This window comes from Antechinus flavipes, chromosome 1, assembly GCF_016432865.1.
Source record: "Antechinus flavipes isolate AdamAnt ecotype Samford, QLD, Australia chromosome 1, AdamAnt_v2, whole genome shotgun sequence".
In the NCBI taxonomy this organism is placed as follows: domain Eukaryota; kingdom Metazoa; phylum Chordata; class Mammalia; order Dasyuromorphia; family Dasyuridae; genus Antechinus; species Antechinus flavipes.
Genome location: NC_067398.1, coordinates 649,313,387 through 649,335,250, shown reverse-complemented (window position 1 = coordinate 649,335,250; position 21,864 = coordinate 649,313,387). Strand labels below are relative to the sequence as shown.

Here is a 21,864-nt window from a genome sequence, read left to right as displayed (position 1 = left end):
ATGAAATAATATATTTAATTATATTGCAAACCATTGTGTAATTATCAGCCATTACAATTTCTCTGACTTATATAGGAACACACTAAATTTACTTTTTTCTTCTTCTTTCATAACATAAGCAAACCTCTTGGGCTTGGAGATTTTGTGGGAGAAAAACAATGATCAGGAATAATGAACACTCCCTGTCTCTCCTTCTTGTGTTTGTCTTAAATGGGAATAAACCCATTTATTCCTTGAGAAGGGCAACCTTGAATAAATTTGGGTAAATTGGCCAGGTCTTTTCTTTCTTCCTTGGCTTTGTCTTTGGGGTATGAATATGGATTGAACTTCACACTGTTGGTAGATCTGTAGTAGTAGTTCTGTTGGCATCAAGAACCTATAGGTGCTCAACAGCCTGGGAGCCAGGCCTAGCTTTATCCTTCCATGCAATATTTGATAAAATGATAGTTGGATTGAATTCTAGAAATGTGCAGATGTTTGGATCACAAGTACTTACTCTGAAAGAACTTTTCCTTCCTTGGCAGAAGTTTTATTGGGAATGAGAGCGGGAGTGGGGGATGGAGAATGGAGGATGGTTCAAGGACTGTATTGAGTTCCTGCTCAGAAACAGTGACCTTTTAAAATGCATTCATTCTCTGAAATAACTCTGATTCTTAAAACCAACCAAGTGGTTTCAAAGTCCCATTAGACACTTGAGGATGAAATTGGTGGAATGATTTTCATAGCTTTGAATGGGATAGTGCAGGGACCGTGGGAAGCCAAGAATAATAACATAGACTTACTTAGAAGTCCAAAAGGCCCTTGCAACAGTCAAATAACATTCTTGTGGCCCAAGTGAAAAAGGAAGATGGTGTCCGCTGATCTGTAGGGAAGTAATTATCCCTCTAAATAACAGCTTCTTTCTCTTCCTTGAACAGTGTCTCCTGATTTGTTATTTAGGTACCAGGTGTTCCTTGTTGGGATATAATAGCTTTCATGTTTAAAGGGCTTTTTGGAGATTTAGGAAATCTCCACAAAAGTTAACTCATTAATAATGCAAAAGGCAAAAAGTATAGCTACATTTTATCCTTAGGGAATGTTGCAGGTATGGGAAGGATGAGAAGATAGTTGAAGCCCAAGCATTTGCTAAGTTCCTATTTTGTTCTAGGCACCATGTTAGGGATGCAAAGAAAGGCAAAAACTAATCTATCAAGGAATTCACAATCTTATACAAGAGATAACAGGCAAATCTCTTCAGGCTAATCTATTTACTAACTTGGAGAATTGTAGAGGAAGGCACTAGCATCAAAAAGGATTGTGAAAGACCTTGTAGAAGGCAAGATTTTAGCTAAGACTTAAAGGAAGTCAGAAAAATCTGGGTATAGTGATGCAGAGGGAGAACATTCTAGAATGGGGGATTGCTATGGAAAATATGCAGCCTTGGAGCTTTATGTTCAAGGAATGATAAGGAGACTAGTATCACTGGATAGTATAATACAAGGTGTGTGTGTGGGATGGGGGGGGGCAGTAAGATGTAAGAAAACTGAAAAAGTAGGAAGAGGCCAGGTTCTGAGGAGCTATAATAATCAAATAATGGATTTTATAATTTTGGAGTTTATTGAGAAATGGAATGACATGGTCACATCTGGGCTTTCAGAAGGTCACTTTGAGAGCTAAGTGAAGGATAGATTAGAGGGGGGAAATTTTTGAGGAGTTGAGCAGGTTGTTACAGTAATCTGGGCATAAAATGACGAGAATTTGCCACATAAACGTAGTCTAATGGGATTCAAAACCTTTTCTCACTTGGAACTTCAGCTAGGGAATGATTGATTTCAACCTGATATAAATGGTTAGTGGCTTCAGCATTGATTGATGATGGTCTGTTGAAAACTATGGAATTGTTCAGCCCATCTCTCTAGGATCATATTCTTTTTCACTAACCCCTAATATGGTTCCATCAGCACAGAGTTCTTGACATGCAACATAGGTCTTTGGCCCATAAATAGCCTTCAGTGCATCATAAAAACATTTTGAATTTTTACTATCAGGATAAAACTGAATTTCATCTGTTTTCTTATGGAGCCAAGAATCTTGCATCTCTCTAAGTTTCAGTTGTATTTTACTTTTGATGAAATTGAATGCTACCTTCCTGGAGATGGATGAACTATCCTGCTGGTATACTCTGTGGCGTTCTCATTTTTAACTTAGCAGCTTCTGAATTTCCCCATCATTTTGGTCAGATAAAGTCTTGATGTTTATGTATGTTCTGATCCAAATGAACAAATGCAATGCTATGTAGCAAATCCCTAAAAGTTGCTCATTCACTTTCTGCTCCATCGTATTTTAATTCAACTTGCCCTCCAAGTTAGGAACAAACTGTTGCCTCTCAGAGAAGGGCTCTAATCTGTGGACATTAATTCTTCTGGTAGTCTTTTTGCCTTGGGTATGCTTTTTTGAATTCAGCTTGGAAAGGATAAGTCAGTGATCAGTCCAGCACTCTGGCTGCCAAATTGCTGGGTAGGGGGTAAGGGAGTGGGGTGTGGGAATGAGGAGAGTGTAAAGAATCAAGGATGACACTAGGTTCCCTTTACAATAATAAGAAAGTTTGGAAGAGAGGGAAGTTTGAAGGGAAAGATGAGTTCCATTTTGGACATGTAAAGTTTGTCTACATAGGACATCCTATGGTCAAAACGTACAGCAGGTAGTTGGAGAGGCAAGACTGGAGGACAGCAAAGAGATTAGGGCTGGATAAATAGATGAGAATCATCTACAGAGTTGATCATTGAGTCCATGGGAGTTTGAGGAGATCATCAAGTAAAGTTAGTTTAGAGGGAGAATCAAAAATCGCCCAGAAGTTATATATGGGCCTGGGAGGAGATGATATTGCCAAGCTCTTTCCTTTGACAGTGTGGGTCAGCATACCCATACCTTCAGCTCCTCATAGGCCTAGGATTTGCTTGCATTCCCTTCTCTCTGCAGTGGGCTCTGTTTTTGGAAGTTCTTTTATAGTTTTTATGCTAACCCCAAGAAGGCAGCCTGACTGTCTCCTCATTAGCCCAGCCTTCAGTTATGGCCTGTCTGGTGCCTGTGGAGACCAGAAGTCTTGTGCCATTGTCTAGTCAGGTCTGAAGAACTAAGTGTCAGTTTAGCAAGGGTGGTGCTGGTGTTAGCGATAGGCACAGAGATTGATGGTGCCTTCTTTGTAATCAGACCGGGGTCCCACAGAAAGCCCCTCAAGTCTCAAGACAGTGTAATCACATTTGTCGCATCCCGAGGTGCCCTGTGTACTTGACTGTGTGGTGCTGCTGGCTTCTCAGCAGCATCTTCTGAACAGCAAGAGAGAATGGCCAGATATGGGATTGAGACCTTGGGCTAGAAATAAAAACGGAGCTGCAGGGGACAAATGAGAAGGCTCCTGCCCTCCGCAGTTCTCTTAATGCTCTCATTCTGTGTCCCAGTCTTCTGAGAGGTTGGCCAGGCCAGGTCTGACACGACCAGGACCAGTTTGTGGCTGATATATGTCAGGGGAAGTTGGAGATTTCCACCTTTAGCTACCCTGTCTCCTTTATAGCCTGAAACAGAATGAAACCCTGCAGCCTCTGTGGGGAGCACATAGACACCTACTACAGAGGTGGTGCGGAAGGAGAATGTCCAGGGCCTCTGTTTCTTTGTCTGCCAATACGTTTCTCTTTTTTTCTCCCACTTGAGCAGTTTTAGTCACCCCCAACCTCCTGGCTACTAGTTTCGCCTGGTCCAGAGGTGGCCTCCAGCCTACTGAGTCTAGTACAACCTGTCTGATCAGTCATTGGGCGGTGCTTTAAGCATGGGCAGCTGCCACTGCAGCCTCAGCTCACCCAGTCCTCAGGATCATGTCATAAACTTTATTTATAGGAGGCCCATCTGCCAGAACCTTCTAGGCACTTCACAAAACAAATGGAAAATATGAAAGGGAACAGAGACAGTACTGAGCCCTGAGCAGGAGGATTCATTGCTGGAGCTGCCTTGCTATGGAAGGACCAGATCATAACATAACCTGTAAGATAACCCTTGGTACTACTGTAAGCTGCCAGCCCTCAGGGCCTCAGAGGTTAGCAGCTTAAAGTGATGCTTGTGCGCCCTGGGGCCACTGTCAGCCTGAGGATCCTGTGAAGTCTTAGTTGCAAGGAAGAGATGTGTCTGCATATCACTGTAGGAGAAATAGTCTCAGGGTTGGATGGATGAAGTAATACTTATCCTATCCACGTCATCGTTGTGTTTTGTACATGTAGCAAAATCCTAGCAGTGTTAAAAGTAAATGCTATGAAATCATATACTTAGAAATAAGTATCTTTTAAGGGTGGGTAAAAGAGGTAAAACAATCCTAGGGGTTAAGAAAAGGAAAAGAAGTAGGAACACTCATCTAAATTGCTAATGGATTCCTAAGCCAAAAATGAGTTTTATCACTTTAAATTTGGTGTAGCTGACCAAAATTTAAAGTGATAGGCTCTCTTTTCAGCTTGGAAAGCTGCCACTAATTCAAATGGTGACTTTTCCAGCCAAAAAGCTGTAATGGATGGAAGCAAGTTATTATGTTGGATAAGAAAGCTGCTATCTGATTAGGATTTTATTCAGGCCACATGTTTAATAAAATTGAGAAGCCACCACTGCCCACCTCCTCAAAGAAAGGATTTGAGTTAATCAGGTATTCTCTCTGCGTCATCTGAATGAAAATATACCAGCATCAGACAGAATTTGTTGTTATCACAGCACCAGTGACACATGGGCTTTTCTTGGTCTAGTTCAGCACTGGCTGGCAAAGCTGGGCTGTAGCACCCCGGCAGGTGGCCTGGCTCTTTTTTGGATGGCGCTGGCTTTGTTATTGCCTCTCTGGTCTCGAGGGCTGACCTTGAGGCTGGCTCCTGCCCTGTCCTCCCTCTCAAGCTCTATGTAAGAAGCCAGAAGAAACTTAAAGGCATTCAGAGCGACCGTTTGTCACCCAGGAAAGTAAATCTGGAGCCAGCAAATGGCATTGTGAACAGGTTCAGAAGCAGAAGCACTCTCCAGTGGCATGTGGTTGACCCAGGTCTGTCTGAGATTCTACATTTGTACTCCGGGCCAAGTTCCTCCTCACCACTTGAACAACTCAGCCCTTTAGTGACATCTCCTTACTCCTGATCAACAGGCTCGTGAGGGGTCCATTCATGCATATAATGCATGTGCATATGGTCCCTCTTGACCCTCCCTAAATTGTAGTGTCCCGTGGCCCATTTATCCTTTCTTTCTTTTTCTTCTAGGAGGATCAGAGCAGAGAACTGAGATTCTTGCTCAGGTTTTGGCCTAACTTGCCCCAATTAATTTGTCCTGTTTCCATAAGCTACTTATTACATAATCTTCACATTCATATTTCTAGCATTTACCCAATCCATAAAGAAGCCCAAGGTAAAAGTTTTCTGGTTCCTTTCTGAATCCTGTCTGCTATTTATGCTATTGAGGACTGAAGATACAGTCCTGGAAGAGTTCTCTGGTCACTGATTCCCAGCTGTGAAATCAGGGCCTGATATGGTTTTTTTTTGGGGGGGGGGAGTTCCCCCTTTTCAGCTTGTGACTGGCATTGGGATCTGGGAGGGAATGAAGACAGAAAGCCCCAAAAGACATGGGACCTTTCTTTTGTCTGTCCTTGGACCTGGCAGTATGACAGAGGAACTAACAGTGGTTATGGCCCTGCTTCTCCAGACCCCCTTTTTGCTTCAGCATCATCTGGAGATCCTCAGAATTGGCTACAAATGGAAAGAAATATGATATGGGCTTCAGCGAAGACATTTTTTCCCTCCTTCACCCATCTTTTCTTCATGCTGCAGGTGTGATTTCAGAGCTGTGGCGTTTGTACAGCAAGGGTAGTGAGGAGTCAGGCTTGGGATTGTGACAGGTCTAGAGCCCAGTGTGGCACATGCAGGCACTAGCCCAGGCAGCCATCATCTGCTTTTTGCCCTTCATGCAAACAGACGGTTCTGGCTGCCTGGCCCCAACGTCATTGCTGATTAATAGGGGAAAATAGTTTATCCAAAGTGGAGAAAAATGCACAGCCTCTAACTTTCAGGCTTGCCCCAGGAGGTGGTTACAATATCAAAGTAATTTCCTGTAGGACTTTTGAGTTAGAAGGCTTCGTGGCTCCTAATGCCAGAGAGAAACCGTGAAGGTAAATAGGATAGCTTGGCTAGGAGCAACTCTGGAAGCCCCTGGCTTTTGTTGGAAAGGGAGGAAACTCCTGTGGGACGCTGTGGAGAAAGGGAACTTAAAGCAAGAATATTCATGGTCTACAATCAAGTGTTCTCAAAAGGCCAGCATCTCCCCAGCCTGGGGCTGGGCATATAGCAATGGGGGCCAGCAGAGTTAGCCCAGAGGCCCTCCCCAGACCCCTGAGACTAGTGGGCATTGAGGCCAACTGTCCAGAAATCAGGAGTGTTGATAGTTGAATTTCCCCCAAAATGCAGACTGACAGAGAGGAGGCATAAGTCCCTAGCCCTTACTACATTTTCAGTCAAGTTCTTAACTTTCTCCTTATATTCATTATGGTCTGTTGTGTGAAATTTGCTGCAAAGATAGAAAAGGGACTCAGGAATGTATGAGGTAAGTTGGCTATTTATGATTCTTGCAAGAAGCAGGCGACCATCCAAGGGGCAGTTCCTGGGAGGATCCGCCCTAATAGACACAAGAATGAGCCTTTTATTTCTTGTCCCAAAGCACAAGGTCTCTCTCTCATCACCCCATTGGCTGGGAATGATGAAATTAACAGATTTCCTGGTTCTCTCATTGCATGGTCCTCCTTGACATGCCCTCATCATACAAATCCATGTTCAAAAACAGTGGACTACTACTCCTTGGGGGAGAAAAAATTAATATTAATTAGCTCATTAAGCATGCACACTCAGTGCTTGCAGGTACTTTTTCCACTCACTTCTTGGTTTTTTCTTTGATTTTTATCAGTTTATCAGTATCTTGTTTTGAACAACTAAGTCAGCTTACATGACCTTAAGTCTTTGTGTCTCTATATAGACACTACCTTTCACTCACTACCTTTCCAGCTCCTCCCGTGTCCTTCCTTTTGGTCCTTTCTCAGCCTTTTCCTCCTTGTATTCAATTGCTGTACTCCTTCCCCCTTTCCCCCATCAGTCTTTTCCCATCCCACTGCCCTAAAGCACTCCTTTTGCCCTTTACACACTGAAAGCATTGCCTATCCTCTCTCTAAATGACCCGGTTTACTATGTTTTCCCCCTTCTTCCCTATCTACTACTCTTTCAACTTATTTTCCTTCACACACTCTATCCTATACTTTTAGCTCCAGGCCCTTTCCAGGCTTCTGAAGAGCTCCGATGTGGTGGAGGCCTCTTCCTCTTACAAGACTCCCTCACTTCATTTCCCTTCTTTAATCCTGCTCTCACTTTCCTTCCTGCCCCTGGATTTATTGACTTTTCTTCATCACTAGTCTCAGGGATTTCTAGATTACAAGCCGAATATGGATTTTAAAACGTCACATAAGAAATATCCCTGAATCTTTACCCATTACCGATCTTTTTCTCTTCATTCCTACCTTACTTGTGAGAACACTGTACTGAATGGTTCTTGTTGCTGAGGTGGTTAAGTTTGGGTGAAAGAAAGGTTTGGGGAGGGGAAAAGAGGGAGCAGGAAACCCATTTTAGTCCCAAAGAACCTTTAGTATCTTGGGAGTTGATTGAATAGGAAGAAGTGGCTTAGTGTTCAAAAAAAGCAAACTCCTTGGGGGCAGGGACTATCTCAGGTTTGGATTTGTAATACCAGGTCCACTGTAATACAGTGTCTGACACATAGCAGGAAAGTAACTAATAAAAATTTGTTGATGAGTATAGAATGAGGACTCCCTTGGATTGTAGTGATCAAAGCATTAACCTGATCTAGTTGTTGTTTTCAGGGAAAGGCCAAGAAAGGATAGGAGATGGAACAAGAAAAGAAGCATTTTTGGTTTGGGAGCCCCTAAGTGAGCGGGCTAAGGCTAGTGGAAATGTCTCAGTCTAATGTATCTCACAAAGCTGAATGCTATTAAACCCTTATTGATTAGAATAGAAATGTTATGTGGATTACATAGAATTTTTCTAATTTGATTTTTTTGTTTGGTTGTTTTGACTGGGATTAAGTGACTTGCCCAGGGACACACAATTAGGCAATGTTTAATGTCTGAGGCCAGATTTGAACTCAGGTTCAGCTGATTCCAAGAGCAGTGCTCTATTCACAGTTCTTATTGGGACAAATAGGGCATCTTGCTTTAATTATGGCATTTTTGAAACCTGGTCAGCTGTAGTAGTGCCCGGATTTCATCCAGAACTAAGAATGCTGAACCAGACACATCCCCTGTGCCCTTCATCTCCTTTGCAGCACAGGTGACCAGGTGTCTATGAAGGAGGTCTGGAAGGTCAGCAAGGTCATGCCCCTTTCATGCTTAATAATGGCCTGAAGAGTGGGATAGGCATCTGTTTGACATGCCCAACTTGAAACCCTAGTGGGGGAGAGGAAATAGATCTGTAGCCAGCCTTAGAGGTGTCTGGGGCGGGAAGTACCCAGGTGTGCCATCTACCCCTCAGCAGTAAAAGCTTGAAGGCAGCTGGAAGGGATGTAAGAGGAGGAGGGGAGGGTCCTCTGCCTTGGCAGGGGGCCACAGCAGCTTGGTTGAGCTAAACAAAGTTAGCTCAGAAGTGTTCCCCACACATGGCACAGAAGGTGCTAAAGGAGCAGAGCTGGGCGGCCCAGTGTGCTTTATGGAACAATTAAAATTAACAGTCCAGATGTTGGGCTCAGCCAAGTGGAATGAGATGGGAGCTTGGATTAGAATCTGGAATGGCCAGGAAGTTTCCCTGAGGCAGCTGGAGACCCATGTAGCCAGAAGGCCCGGCCTTGGCACCACCCACCAAGCAGTGCCCCCACCCTCATCGGATTATTTCTTTATGGTCAAAGGTCCTCATTTTCCTGCCCTGTGGAAACCCTAACACTGAAGAATCAGATGAGCAACTTGGGACGTATAATTGGTTTGTCAGAGGGATATGGAGGCTTTAGTTGTATACCAAGCAGAAAATTCTAGTGTACCTCTCTTTTCAGGTTTCCTATCATTTATAGTATCAAATTCAGTTTGACAAATGTTAACTAAACACATTATATACTCAACTTTTTACTGGGGGGTTCAAAGAGAAATGACAATTTCTGCCCTCAAAGGAGTCAGAAGTCTTCTAACAGATAAAATATAGAAGTTGCTCTGATTTAAAGGAGGCTGTGATAAGAGGGCTGCCTAAAAAAACCTTTTCTAATACTTTAGAGAAGGGAGGAATCACTTGGCTGGAATTAACTGGCATTTAAAAAGAGTCTTGAAAAATGGGTCAGATTTTGACAATTTGATGTTGGAGAAGGATATTACAAACAGAGGAAATAGCATTAGTAAAGAAGGAAACTTGGGAAAATACCAGCTGTGTTTAAGGTAGTTTGAATTTGGGTTCTGCTTCTAACTAGCTGTGTGATCATAGGTAAGTCATTTAGTCTTTCTGAGGTAAAATGGGATAATTCTACTATTAATGTTAATGGGGATAATAATACTTGTGAGAAAAGTACTTTATAAAGCTTAAAATAGTGTTTTGAATCATTGTTATAGAATCATAGACTCTTAAGAGTTTGGGAGTCATGGAGTCCACCTTTCTTTATATGAAGCTTGTTTAGATAAAATGTGTTTATGAGAAGAAACATCACTGTGGCTCTAATGTAAGGATGGGGAGTCCTTGGGGTCATTTTCGGTTCCCTGTTCACTCTATTTCACTTAAATCCTGTAACTTTTACTTTTGAAATGTCCCCTTCCTTTGGTTGCTATTGCTATCACTGTGTCTCAGACTGCTTTCCCACATCTTGCCTGGATTATTGTAATAGCTTCCTATCTGATTTCTCTGCCACAAGTTTTTATTTTTTTCTAAAAATTAAGCCTCTCCTGCTTCTCTTCCTTTATTTTCCTGTCAGCAAAATGTTGCCTTCTCTCCTTTTCCCTTGCCTTTTCATCTTTCTATCAGAAGATGGGAAGCATGTCTGTGGAATCTTGGTAGATCATTAAGCTGATCAGAGTTCCTAAGTTTTTTTAAACTTACTTTACAATATTGTTGTCCTTCAGCAAATCTTTTTATAAGATTGTATTTTGTTTTATGAGATGTTTGTGTGAAAGGAATAAACAGTAAATATATAATATATATTTTAAAACCCCTCAATATTATTGTCTTTCTCCTGGTTCTGCTCAGTTCACTCTGCATCAGTTATGTGAATCTTCACAAGTTTTTCTGAAATCAGCCCCTTTATCATTTTTTACACAATGATAGTATTTCATTATTTTTATATTCCATAATTTATTCAACTATTTCCCCATTTAGAGATGATCCCTCAGTTTCAATTTTTTTTGGCCACTTCAGAAAGAGCTGTAACTGGTTTTGTACATTTGTTTTATCCTTCCCTAAATCTACTTCCCTTTAATTATCCTCTTCTTCTCTTCCCCTACTGACCTTCCTGCTGAGTGAAATGTATGTGTGTGTGTGTGTGTGTGTGTGTGTGTGTGTGTGTGTGTGTGTGTGTAAGAGAGGGGAAGGGAAGGAAGGAGGGAGGCAGGAGGAAAGGAGGAGAGAGGAAGAAAGGAAAGGAGAGGGGAGAAGGGAGAGAGCCTTTAGGAGGCAGCTAAGCAGTACAGTAGAGAGAATGCTGAGCCTGGAGAATTCAAATATGGGGCCTGTGTGACCTTGAGCAGGTCATTTACCTCTCTTTGCCTCCATGTTCTCAACTGTAAAATGAGGATTATAATCGTGCATACCTCCTAGAATGGTTGTAATTATATTTGTAAAGCTGGTTAGCACAGTTTGTGCCATGTAGTGAGTACTTATTCCTTTCCCTTTCCCTTCCCCTTCCCACTTTGACTAGTTCAGATGAGAATGAAATTTGTGTCAGCTGCTTCTCCTATCCCTTCTTCTTTATATATACTTCTACCTGTAAACTCGATCATATAAGATAATTTTCCCCAACTTTCCCCCCTCCCTTTCTTCTCCAGTGAATTCTTCTTTCCAGAACAATTCCCAGACCTTCTAATTAGATTCTCTCTATGACCCCTCTTAATAATAGGATTCTGAAGGGACATATACAGGTCATCTCCCCATGTTAGAATGGAAGCAATTTGTTCTTTAATTCCTTATAATTATTCATTCATGTTTACCTTTTTATTTTTTTAATTCTTATTTTATTGACTCCTGTGTTGGTACATTGAAATTTCTCCGTAGCTCTGGTCTTTTAATTAAGTAATTTAAGTAATTCTTGGAAAATCCTCTGTTTCATTAAAGGTGTGTTTTTTCTTGTAGCACTATGCCTAGTTTGTCTGAGTAGATTATTATTGGCTATAAATTGCCTTCTGGATTGTCATATTCCAAGCTCTCTGGTTCTTCACTGTGTTGCTGCCAAATAGTGTATGATTCTGACTGTGGCTCTTTAGTCCTTGAATTCTTTCTTTCTGGATGCTTGTAGTGTTTTTTCATAGAGCTGGAATTTCTAGATTTTATCTATGATGTTCCTAGGAACTTTCATTTTAGAGTATCTTCCAGAAGGTAAGCAATGGGTTAAATGTATTCACAGGTTTTAAGTGGTCTGGGCAGTTTTCTTATATGATTTCTTAAAGTGTGATGGGTCTAGGTTCCTTTTTGGTCATGGCTTTCATCTCCATTTTTCTGTCTCTCTTCTATCCTTCACATGCTGTCTTCTTTGTTTATGACTTTGCTCATGTTGCATTCATACTCAGAAATGTTTAATGGATAAAATCTGAACTCTATCGTCTAGAACTCAGTGGTGTCCATTTATCTGGACAACCTTTCTTTCCAACCTACTTTTCCAGCCTCCTCACACTACTTTCCTTCACATATGCTATAAACATACTGAACCACTTAATCTTTCTAGAATTCATCTCATATTTTTCGACTTCCTTGCCTTTCTCTTCCTTATTCTCTTCCCCCTCCCTTCAATAGATGTTCATTGCTCATGGTCTAGTTCACAATGCAGACTCCCCTGTAATGACTTTTATAGTTTTAAATGTCTTTACCCAACATTAAAATAATCTGAACTATCATGATAATGTGCCTTTTCATGGTATATTATATTTATATAGTATATACAATATACTGTTCAATCAGAAACTACTTGAGATACCCCATGTCTTATTCCTTTTTATCTTTCTCACCATTAAACATAGACTCTACACTCAGTAATTATAAATAACAACTAACATTTATATAGTGCTTTAAGGTTTACAAAGCATTTAACATATATTATTTGACTGGGAGATATTTAGTGATTATTGAATAATTCAATGATTAGATAAGTGAAATGATATCCAGAGAGGTAGGAGGAGAACCCAGAGAGTGCAGGGTCATGAAATATTTTTAAAAAGCATGAGCAGAATTTGGTACTGTAGAGAAATGAAGGTGTTTGAGGTAAAGTGGACAAAGCCCTGGATTTGAAGTCAAAAGATGAGGATTCTGGTGTTAACTCTACCTCTTAGTAGCTCTGTGACCTTAGGCAACTCACTTTACCATCTAAAGTGCAGTTTTGGAAAATAAATCCTTTTACTACCTGCATAACCATATTGTTGTAAGGGAAAAACATCTTCTAGATGTGTAAAGCATTGCTATCCTCTCAGAGGCAGTGTGGAAAAGTAGAAAGGAGATTTAACTTGGAGTGAACAGACTCAAATTCAAGCCCCAGCTCCCATGCTTCACATGAATCTTTATTATGGATGGAAGACACTTTATAGATGATCTAGTTCAACTCCTTCATTGATGAAGCAGATGGGGAAGCAAAGATAATAGCCTACTCAGATATTGATAGTAAGTGGCAGAGATAAGTCTTTCTGTCCGAGTCAATTGTTCTTTTCCTTCCAGTCCAACTTGATTACTCCCTCTGAGCCTAAATTTCTTTATCTGTTAAATGGTAATAACCCTCTCATTATCAATTTCATGAGTTGGTTTGAAGAAAGAGCTTTGTAGCTCTGTCTACTTTAATATTCAGTAGAACTTTGAGCTGTTGGATTTCTCAGGAAGGATTTCTCAATCCTATTTTTACCACTTAGCCAGTCCTGATGCTTTCAACCTTCACTCATCTCTTAAGGCTTCAGGGGGCTCCTCCTACCCCTCATTCATAGCTCCCCCTGAAGATATGCTACTTTACTCCTTGAAGATATTCCATCACCATCACTTTCAAGATAACAAACACTTGCCAGATTGTTCCATAGAAATTTTTACTAGGATTTCATGGAAATCTGGTGTGTCATAGTATCTGCTCTCTATTGTTTGCTAACAGACTTTGGGCCTCTTAAGGCTAGCTCTTCTTCTTTCTCCAGTCCATTGACATTTGGCATTTTCTCTGGCTATTCCTCATATCTGGAATTCTCTACCTTCTCATCTCGGGCTCCCGACTTCTCTAGTTTCCTTCAAAATTCAGCCTTCTAAAGGAAGCCTCTTTGAATTTGTCTTAATTTTTATGCCTTCCTTCTGTATATTATTTTCTATTTATCCTGTATTAGTTTGTATACATTATTCATTTGCTTGTTGCCTCCCTATTAGATTGTGAGCTCTTGCAGAAAAGGGACTGTTTCACCTTTCTTTATATCCTTAGGACTTAGCACAGTACCTGACACATAGTAGGTTTTTAATAAATGCTTATTGGCTAACTAATGTATTGCTGGCATGCTAGAATCTGCTACAGCATGTATTGTTTTCATTTATTTTTAAATTCTGCACTTAATACCAACTAAAATAAACATTTCCATATGTATGGTAGGACAAAAAAGAGTTGTACATAAAGCTGCATATCTCTTGTGTATAAGTTGCTTTTCTCTTAGTATATAATTCCGCATGCTACTTTCAAAGCTATTCAGCTTTTCTATTATTCCTCCTAATCCACAGTAGTCTTTAAGGGCATTGAGCCACCTCTGTAGTTTAGAGTATAATTTAGGCAATTATGCTTTTAGAAGTAAAAAATGTAGTTCTTTATTAAAATAACAAGTATAATTAACTTCAAATTGATTATATAGTATTTGGATCAAAATTTTAATTAATATTAAAATGCCATATGGTACCTTTCTTATTAAAATTCAAATATCAATCATTGAATGATTGAATTCTGGTTCTTTCTTAAAGAATGAGTGAATAACTTTATACTTAAGTTTTGTTAGAGCCTGAAGTTTTGGACAGAGGAAATAGTGTTGTTTTTTTTAATTGTTGCAGACATAGGGCAACCAGTTCTAGCAACTTTACTATCAAACCAGCTGCTCTAAGGTTTTCTTTTATCTTTAAGAAGCCCCAAACCCAAGTCATAAGATCATAGATCTTGGTGATGGCCACTTTTCCATCATCACTAATGCTTCTGTCTACAACATTACAATTGGCTAGTTCCATGCCAAAGGGCTATCAAACTGTGCATACCCTTTGATCCAGCAGTATTTCTACTGGGCTTATATCCCAAAGAGATCTTAAAGAAGGGAAAGGGACCTGTATGTGCAATAATGTTTGTGGCAGCCCTGTTTGTAGTAAGAAATTGGAAACTGAGTGTATGCCCATCAGTTGGAGAATGGCTGAATAAATTGTGGTATATGAACGTTATGGAATATTATTGTTCTATAAGAAATGACCAGCAGGATGAATACAGAGAGGCCTAGAGAGACTTAGATGAACTGATACTAAATGAAATGAGTAAAACTATATCAATGTACACGGCAACAAGAAGATTATATAAGGATCAATTTTGATGGACGTGGCTCTTTATAACAGCAAGGTGATTCAGGCCAGTTCCAATAGAGAGAGCCATCTGTACCCAGAGGGGGAACTGTGGGAACTGAATATGGATCACAACATTGTATTTTCACTTTTTTTGTTTTCCTCATTTTTTTCCCTTTTTGATCTGATTTTTCTTGTATAATATGATAAATGTGGAAATATGTATAGACAAATTGTACATGTTTAGCATATGTTAGATTATTTGCCCTATAAGGAAGAGGTGAAGGGAAAAGAGGGAGAAAAAAAGTTTGATACACAAGGTTTTGCAAGGGTGAGTGTTGAAAATTATGCATGTTTTGAAAATTAAAAGCTTTAAAAAAAAAACAATTGGCTAGTTCCTCCCTCTAGGATTGTTGTCAAATTAATGATCTCTGATTGCTGTGCCTTTGCTAAGTCTGAGCCAAGGTTCATTTCTGGGTTAAGACTGGCATTGCTATTGAGAAAGACCAGTCCAGTGCATAGATAGTTGTTATTGGAAACAGTGAGCTCCTCCCTATTGACTGAGCTTACTTAATATAGACCAGAATCTAATATTTGTTAACTCTTTCCTGGATCATCATTCCTCATCCGTTTTAGATTCTTTCTCCTTTTGTCATTTGGCATTTTGATCTGCTACTTTCTCACTGAGTCCCTGGAACCAGATCCTTATTTATTTCTGGGTCTTGAGGAGCACAGCTCACAGCTGGGCCTCAGTAGTGCCTACAGAGGACCAAGGCTCCACAATTGGATCTTGTTCTCCAAGGACTCTGCTCTCTCACTCTCTCTTCTTTTCTTTTTCTCTCCTTCTCCTTTTCCCTCTTTCTTTCTTTCTCTCCTCTTAGTATTTGTATGATTAGCCTCTATTGTCTTCAGTTTCCCAAAGTGGAACATAAGGACTTTGCACTCGACTCCCTCAGCCTCCTCCAATCCTTTGTATGACTGAGATTGATCCTTGACTGCTCAAGGCTTCCCACTTTGCAGTCATACCTTCCTGCTTATCTTTAGGAAACATTTCTTATCCAACTTGGATATTGGGCACCCTGTATTCACTGTCCTTGATATGAGAGTAGAGAATCACTCACTCCTGCAAGTATGCCTCATGTACAGCTCATATAGAAAGGCTCTGTCTGTGTGTGTACTGGACTTAATTGTGGCTGGAGTGTAAACTGATTGTGATTATCCGTTCTCCAAACTTGATAGTGTGACTTTAGCTTTGTTCTAATACCAGTTTCTTCAAATGAAGTGCCTAAGAGGTAATTTTAAAAACAAACATAAAGATGGAAATTGCAGGGAGGCAGATGATTTCAGCTTGACAAAGAGAAAAACTTACCAACAATTTTAGTTGTCCTAAAGTGAAGGTGGTGCTTCAGGGATAAGGAGTTCCTTGTTACCTTAGGCAGAAGCTGGATAACCACCTCTCAGAATTGTTGGCAAGGGGATTTCTTCTTGAATACTTTGGACTAGGTGACCTCTAAAAGAATGTGTTGGTTTTGGAATTAGGAGAGATCTGAATTCAGTCCCTCCTCTGATACTTCTTTACTGAATGACCATGGGTAAATCACTTAACCCCAATGAGTCTCAGTTCTCTCATCTGTAAGATGAGGATAATAGCACCTGTAGTACCTTACAATATTATTGTGAGTTTCAAATAAAATAAGGTATAGAGAATGCTTTCCAAACTATGTTGTTGTTCAGTCATTTCAATCATGTCTGACTTTTCACAATTCCATTTGGGATTTTCTTAGCAAAAATATGGGAGTGATTTGCTTCTTCTTTCTCCAGCTCATTTTTACAAATGAGGAAATTGAGGCAAACAGGATTAAGTGACTTGCCCAGGGTCACACAACTGTGAAGTGTCTGAGGCCACGTTTGAAATCAGGTCTTCCTGCCTGCATTCCTGGCACTCTTATCTACTGTACCACCTAGCTGCCCCTTGAAAACTATAAAATGCTATATAAATGTCTGTTGTCATTATTATTCTAAGTATGATATCTTAGGGAATTTGTTTATCCCCTTAGATCTCTCCTCACCCCACATACATATGCATACAGTTTTGAAAGATTGGTAAAATTGGACTTTTAACTAAGTATAGAGCAATTGATTTTCTCATTCATGTGATAGATCTTTCTGAATTCATTTTTTGTGACTGAGAATTTTAATCAGGGCCTCCCTGAAAGAAAAAGAGAAAAACAAAAGATAGCATACTGGACTACGCTCTAGAATACCAAGGTACTCCTGTATAGTGAACCACATGAATATATGTACAGAAGAGTGAGTGCATGTGTGAGCGTGGACCTGTGTGCATGTTGAGAGCAGCTAAATATTAGTAACAATATTTGTTCTGTTCATTTGCAGTGATTTGGGGGCAGTCATCCTTGGGTTTGCCTGGCTCCTTGGGCAGGTATAGAAACAGATACATATAGGTTTAAATACAATGAATTCATAAATAAATAGGATTTATTAAGTCTGACAATGTAATACTGGGTGCTGGCTCTGAGCTGGTCATGGTGACTTCTTCTAGTCAGAAGTGTGCTGTCTGACTCAGCAAGCCTTAAGTACAACTAGAAGCTTTTATTACCTCCACATGCATCCCTCCAGGAACTCAGTTAGGCCTTAGGGTCTGTCCTGCTGGCAGATTCTGATAACCAAGGAGAGAAACTCCTTGGGGCAGCGAGAAGGCTCTCTTTGGGATAAGCTAAGTAGACAAATCCTGTTCCTCTAGTTGTGCTGTGGAGACGCTGCAGGCCATGCTGTTCCGTGGAGGAAGTGAGGAAGTCATCACCTGTATGGGTCTAGAAGGTGGCTGGGAGCTGATGAAGACATCTGAAGGCCATGAAGAGGGAGTTACTCTTCTTGCCAGGTAAGAGAATTTAAAGGGGAGAAAATGGTTTTATACCAGTTGTCCCATTTGGCCTCTGTCTAGGCCATCCCATCCCAAACCCTCCTTTCTGATCTCTAGCCACATCCCTGGAGTCCTAAAAACTTAGAGTTATAAGGGACATTTTAGAGGTCATCTGGTCCTACCTAGCAGTTCCTTGAGGCCACAAACATAATAGGTGGTCTTAAAGACCTCCCTTTTTGTCCTTGACTAGGAGATTGACAACATCCATTTCTGAGCTTTATAGGTCAAATAATTCTGATAGCAGGGCCTTAGGTCCTTCCCAGTGATGAACAGGTGGTGAACAGTTCCATTTCCCTGCTAGCGTACCAGAGAAGATATAGTTGTGCAAGGCTTGTGCCAAGAAGAACTAGTAATAGTGGTAGAAGAGATTTTTCCCATCCTTACCCCCCATACCTGCACTAAGCATTCATGGGTGAGAGGAGACATTAACAGCCATCTCTGGTCCCTGTTGGCTAATTTTACTTGACTTCCGGGTTCTCTTGACTCTTACACATTCCTTCCTCTGACTCCCCAAAAGGCAGACCACCTTTTCATACTACTCATGCTTAGAATTCCCTGTAATAAATGAAGAATTCAGGATAATCTAGGCTCTTGTATGAAGACTGACTTCCTTCAGCATTAGCTTTGGGGGTTAGTCATGGAACTAATCTGAAGGGGCAGTTCTAAATATGCTTTCTTTGGAAGTCAGATTTAGCAGGGAGAGAAGAAAAGAAAGAGAAGGAAAAGGGACATGTCAGTAACAAAGGAGAAGAAAGCAAGCCCAGAGTAGATGACTTCTCCCAGCTCTGACAGCATAAGGGTCAGTGGGCCCAAGCTGCCTTTGCAACTACAACAAGCATTTACTGAGAACTTAAGTATTATGCCCTGTTCTCAGGACTGGAAGTACAGATAGGCTTCTGCCTTAGGACCCTTACTTTTTTGTCCTGTATCTTTCCTCCCTAAGTCAAACTCCTTGAAAAAGAGGTTTGTATTTATTGCCTTCACTTCGTCTCCTCCATGTTTTCAACCCAGGTCCATTTGGCTTCCAATCGCATCACACTGTTGAAACTCTTCTCTCCAAAGTCATCTGTAATGTCCTAATTGCTGAATCAGATGGCCTCTTCTTAGTACTCACTTTTTTTGACCTTTTTTTTTTTTTTTTTTTTTTTTTTTTTGGCTACATTTAACATGGTTGACCAACCACTCCTATGGGATACCCTCTCCTCAGTGTCCCTTGGTTTTTCTATCTGACCAGGCAGTCCCTAGTCTCCTTTGCTGGCTCATCATCCATGTTGCACACATTTAACTGTGGATATTTCCCTAGGTTTTGTCCTAGTCCCCTCTGCTTTCTCTCTCAATAACCTCATCAACTCCCATGCTTGCCTCAGACATTGTGTGGCTGTTAGAAGTAGAGGTTTGCTTGAATCGGACAGCAGAGCACTTAAGGCTAATTACCTATCTGATGTGAGATAATGGTTCTATATACATATATTTAGATGAGAGGGTGATGTGATGGCTCTCCTCACCATTGGCGCTTGATGAATGTGTGGTGGTGAGGTAATTGTAGGCAAGGATTGGAGGATTGAGGGAAAGAGGTCAGAGACATTTGGCTATAGGAAGAGGACAAGAAAGGCTGGAGACTCCAGGCTCCAGAATCCAGGATCCATCTTTGGCAAGCCGTGTGGCAGCTTGCCTCCCTCCTGCACTTCTCCACCTAAAGACCAAAGACTTTGACTGATCTGGATTCTGATTGATTCTGAGGCCTTTCAGAGAGTTAGCCCAGACTTTATAGTTAGAATACTAACAGATCTATATATCCAGCCCCACTGCTCTTGAGAACTTCATTCCTGAATCACTAATTAATTGGAGATTTCAAACTAGGTGCCTCAAAGATAATGGAACATGTCCAACAATGAATTGAACTGATCTTTCTCCTCAAAAGCTCCCCTCTTTCAAAATTTCCCTTTTTTTCTTGGAAGCACCAACATTTTTCTAGTTTGTAACTCTAGCATTATTCCTGAATTCTCTTGCTCACTCCCACATGTTCAATCTTTTGCCAAGTATTTGCTATTTCTACCTTCCTAACTTTATTGATATCAGACCCCTTCTACATTTAACTACCTCTCCCAACCTCTTGTCTATATTGTCACAAAAATCTCTTGTTTCCATTGCTTAGAATTAGAACTCATAATTCTTCCTACACATTGTTATCAGAGTAATTATCCTTAAGCGCAAACATAATCAAAGGAATTCTTTAATCAATTCCAGTGACTTCCTATTGCCTTTAGGATAAAGAAGTTCTTCTCTTTCGTTTTTGAAGTTCTACACCATCCCAACCTATCTTTCCAGCCTCCTTAAACATCCCTATCCCTTCCTGCACCCTACAATCCAGTAAAATTAGTCATCTCCACTTTCCATTATCATGATTTGCCACTTACTATTTCTTTAAAGCCTTTCTTTATCTTCCCCAGTTGCTAGTTCTCTCCTTCTCAAACTATTTTTTAATTTAATTTAGCATATACTGATTTTTATTCACTTTATTTTATGCTATTTATAGGTTACATATGTGTGTTTTTAATTGTTTATCAGTCATGTCTGAATTTTCATGGCCCTATTTGGGGTTCTCTTGGCAAAAATACTGTTTTCCATTTCCTTCTCCAACTCATTTTATAGATGAGGAAGCTGAGGCAAATAGGGTTAATTTACTTGTCCAGTAATTTTTGAGTAATTATTGAGATGAGATTTGAACTCAGGAAGATATCTTCTAGACTCCAAGCCCAGCACTTCATACACTGTCATCTAGCTACCTATATGAACATGTGTGTATATATTATCTATGATTTGTTCTGTTCCTATAGTAGGCATTTAATAAATGTCTTGCTGATTGATTGATTCTCCTGGGTGGCTAGAGTGTGTTCAGAGATAAATACACACTGGCCATATGCAGAGTAAACTCCAAGTAGTTCTTGAGGTTGTGGGTGAGGAACTAACAACTAGGAAACATGTTTTTAAAGGAGTGACGAGTGAGCCAAGCCTTGAAAGAAGCTTGGGGCTCCAAGAAGTCCAGGTGAGGGAGAGGAGTGCTTCTGAGAAGAGAGCCAGGAGACAGAAGACTGTACAGGGAGGTGAGAGGCAGGGATGAGCTGACTCTGAACTGGAAGGGCTTTCTACATCAGCGGGAGTTGGCATTTCATACTGGAAGCAAGAAGGAAACAACTAGAGTTTTTTGTGTGAGGGGGTTACCTCATCAAACCTGTGATTGAAGAATATAAAACCAGCTGTTGTGTGGGTGATAGATTGTGGAGAAGGATAAAAAACTAGATTCCTGTAAATTAATAAGGAGGCTCTTTCTGTTGTTTGGTGAGAGTTGATAAAGATCTAGACAAGAGTAGTTTTGATGTAAGAAGAGAGTAGGAGTAATATACAAGAGATGTTGGATGCTAGAGATAGACCCCACCAGATTAATTCATTGGATATAGAGATTAAGTCAAAGATAAGACTCCTAAGCTGTGAACATGAATTCCCTTTACAAAAGTAGGAAAGTTTAGGAGGATGAATGGAGTTGGGAAAAAAGAAAATGAGTTCTTATTGGGACATGGTGAGTTTGAGATAATAATGGGATATTCAAATGAAGATGTCAAGCAGATAAATTAGGATGCAGAACTAGAGTTCAGGGGAAAGAGTAGGGCTAACTGTGTAGATTTGTGAACCATCTGCATATAGAGGAAGAAAAAAAAAAGGCATTAAACACCTCCTGCAGGTCAGCCACTGTCTAAGTGATTTACAAATCTTATTTTATCCTCACAGCAGACCCTAGTTGGTAAGTGCAGTCATTATCCCCATTTTACAGGTAAGGAAGGTGAGACAGAACTTAAGTGACTTGTCCAAGATCACACAGTTAGTAAATGTCTGGCATCAGATTTGAATTCATATCTTCCTTGCCCTGTCCTGTGTCTATTGTACCACCTAGCTACCTGTAGAGAAAATAGATGAACTCATAAGAGTTTATGAGATCTCATCAAAAGAAAGGATGCAGTGAGAGAAGAGAGGATCCAAGGGAGAGTCCTGTAGTACACCCATACACAGAAGGAAGGATGTGATGATAAACTTGCAAACTAAATCAAGGAGAATTGGTACAAGAGATAGGAAAGTAACTATCACAAACAAGTATCTCAAAAATCAATCAGCAAT

At 40.4% G+C, this 21,864-nt stretch overlaps 1 protein-coding gene across 5 annotated transcripts in view; it reads left to right on the top strand.

Annotated features, from left to right (window-relative positions):
- Positions 1-21,864, top strand: part of MROH1 (maestro heat like repeat family member 1) — a 204,420-nt gene that overhangs the window by 156,505 nt on the left and 26,051 nt on the right. For 4 of the 5 annotated variants that reach the window (XM_051971306.1, XM_051971307.1, XM_051971308.1 and 1 more), the window contains one exon: positions 17,515-17,652. The exons of the other annotated variant lie outside the window; for it this stretch is intronic. In XM_051971306.1, coding sequence (XP_051827266.1) covers positions 17,515-17,652 — 138 coding nt within the window. The remainder of the gene's footprint in view (positions 1-17,514; positions 17,653-21,864) is intronic. 5 annotated transcript variants of the gene reach the window in all.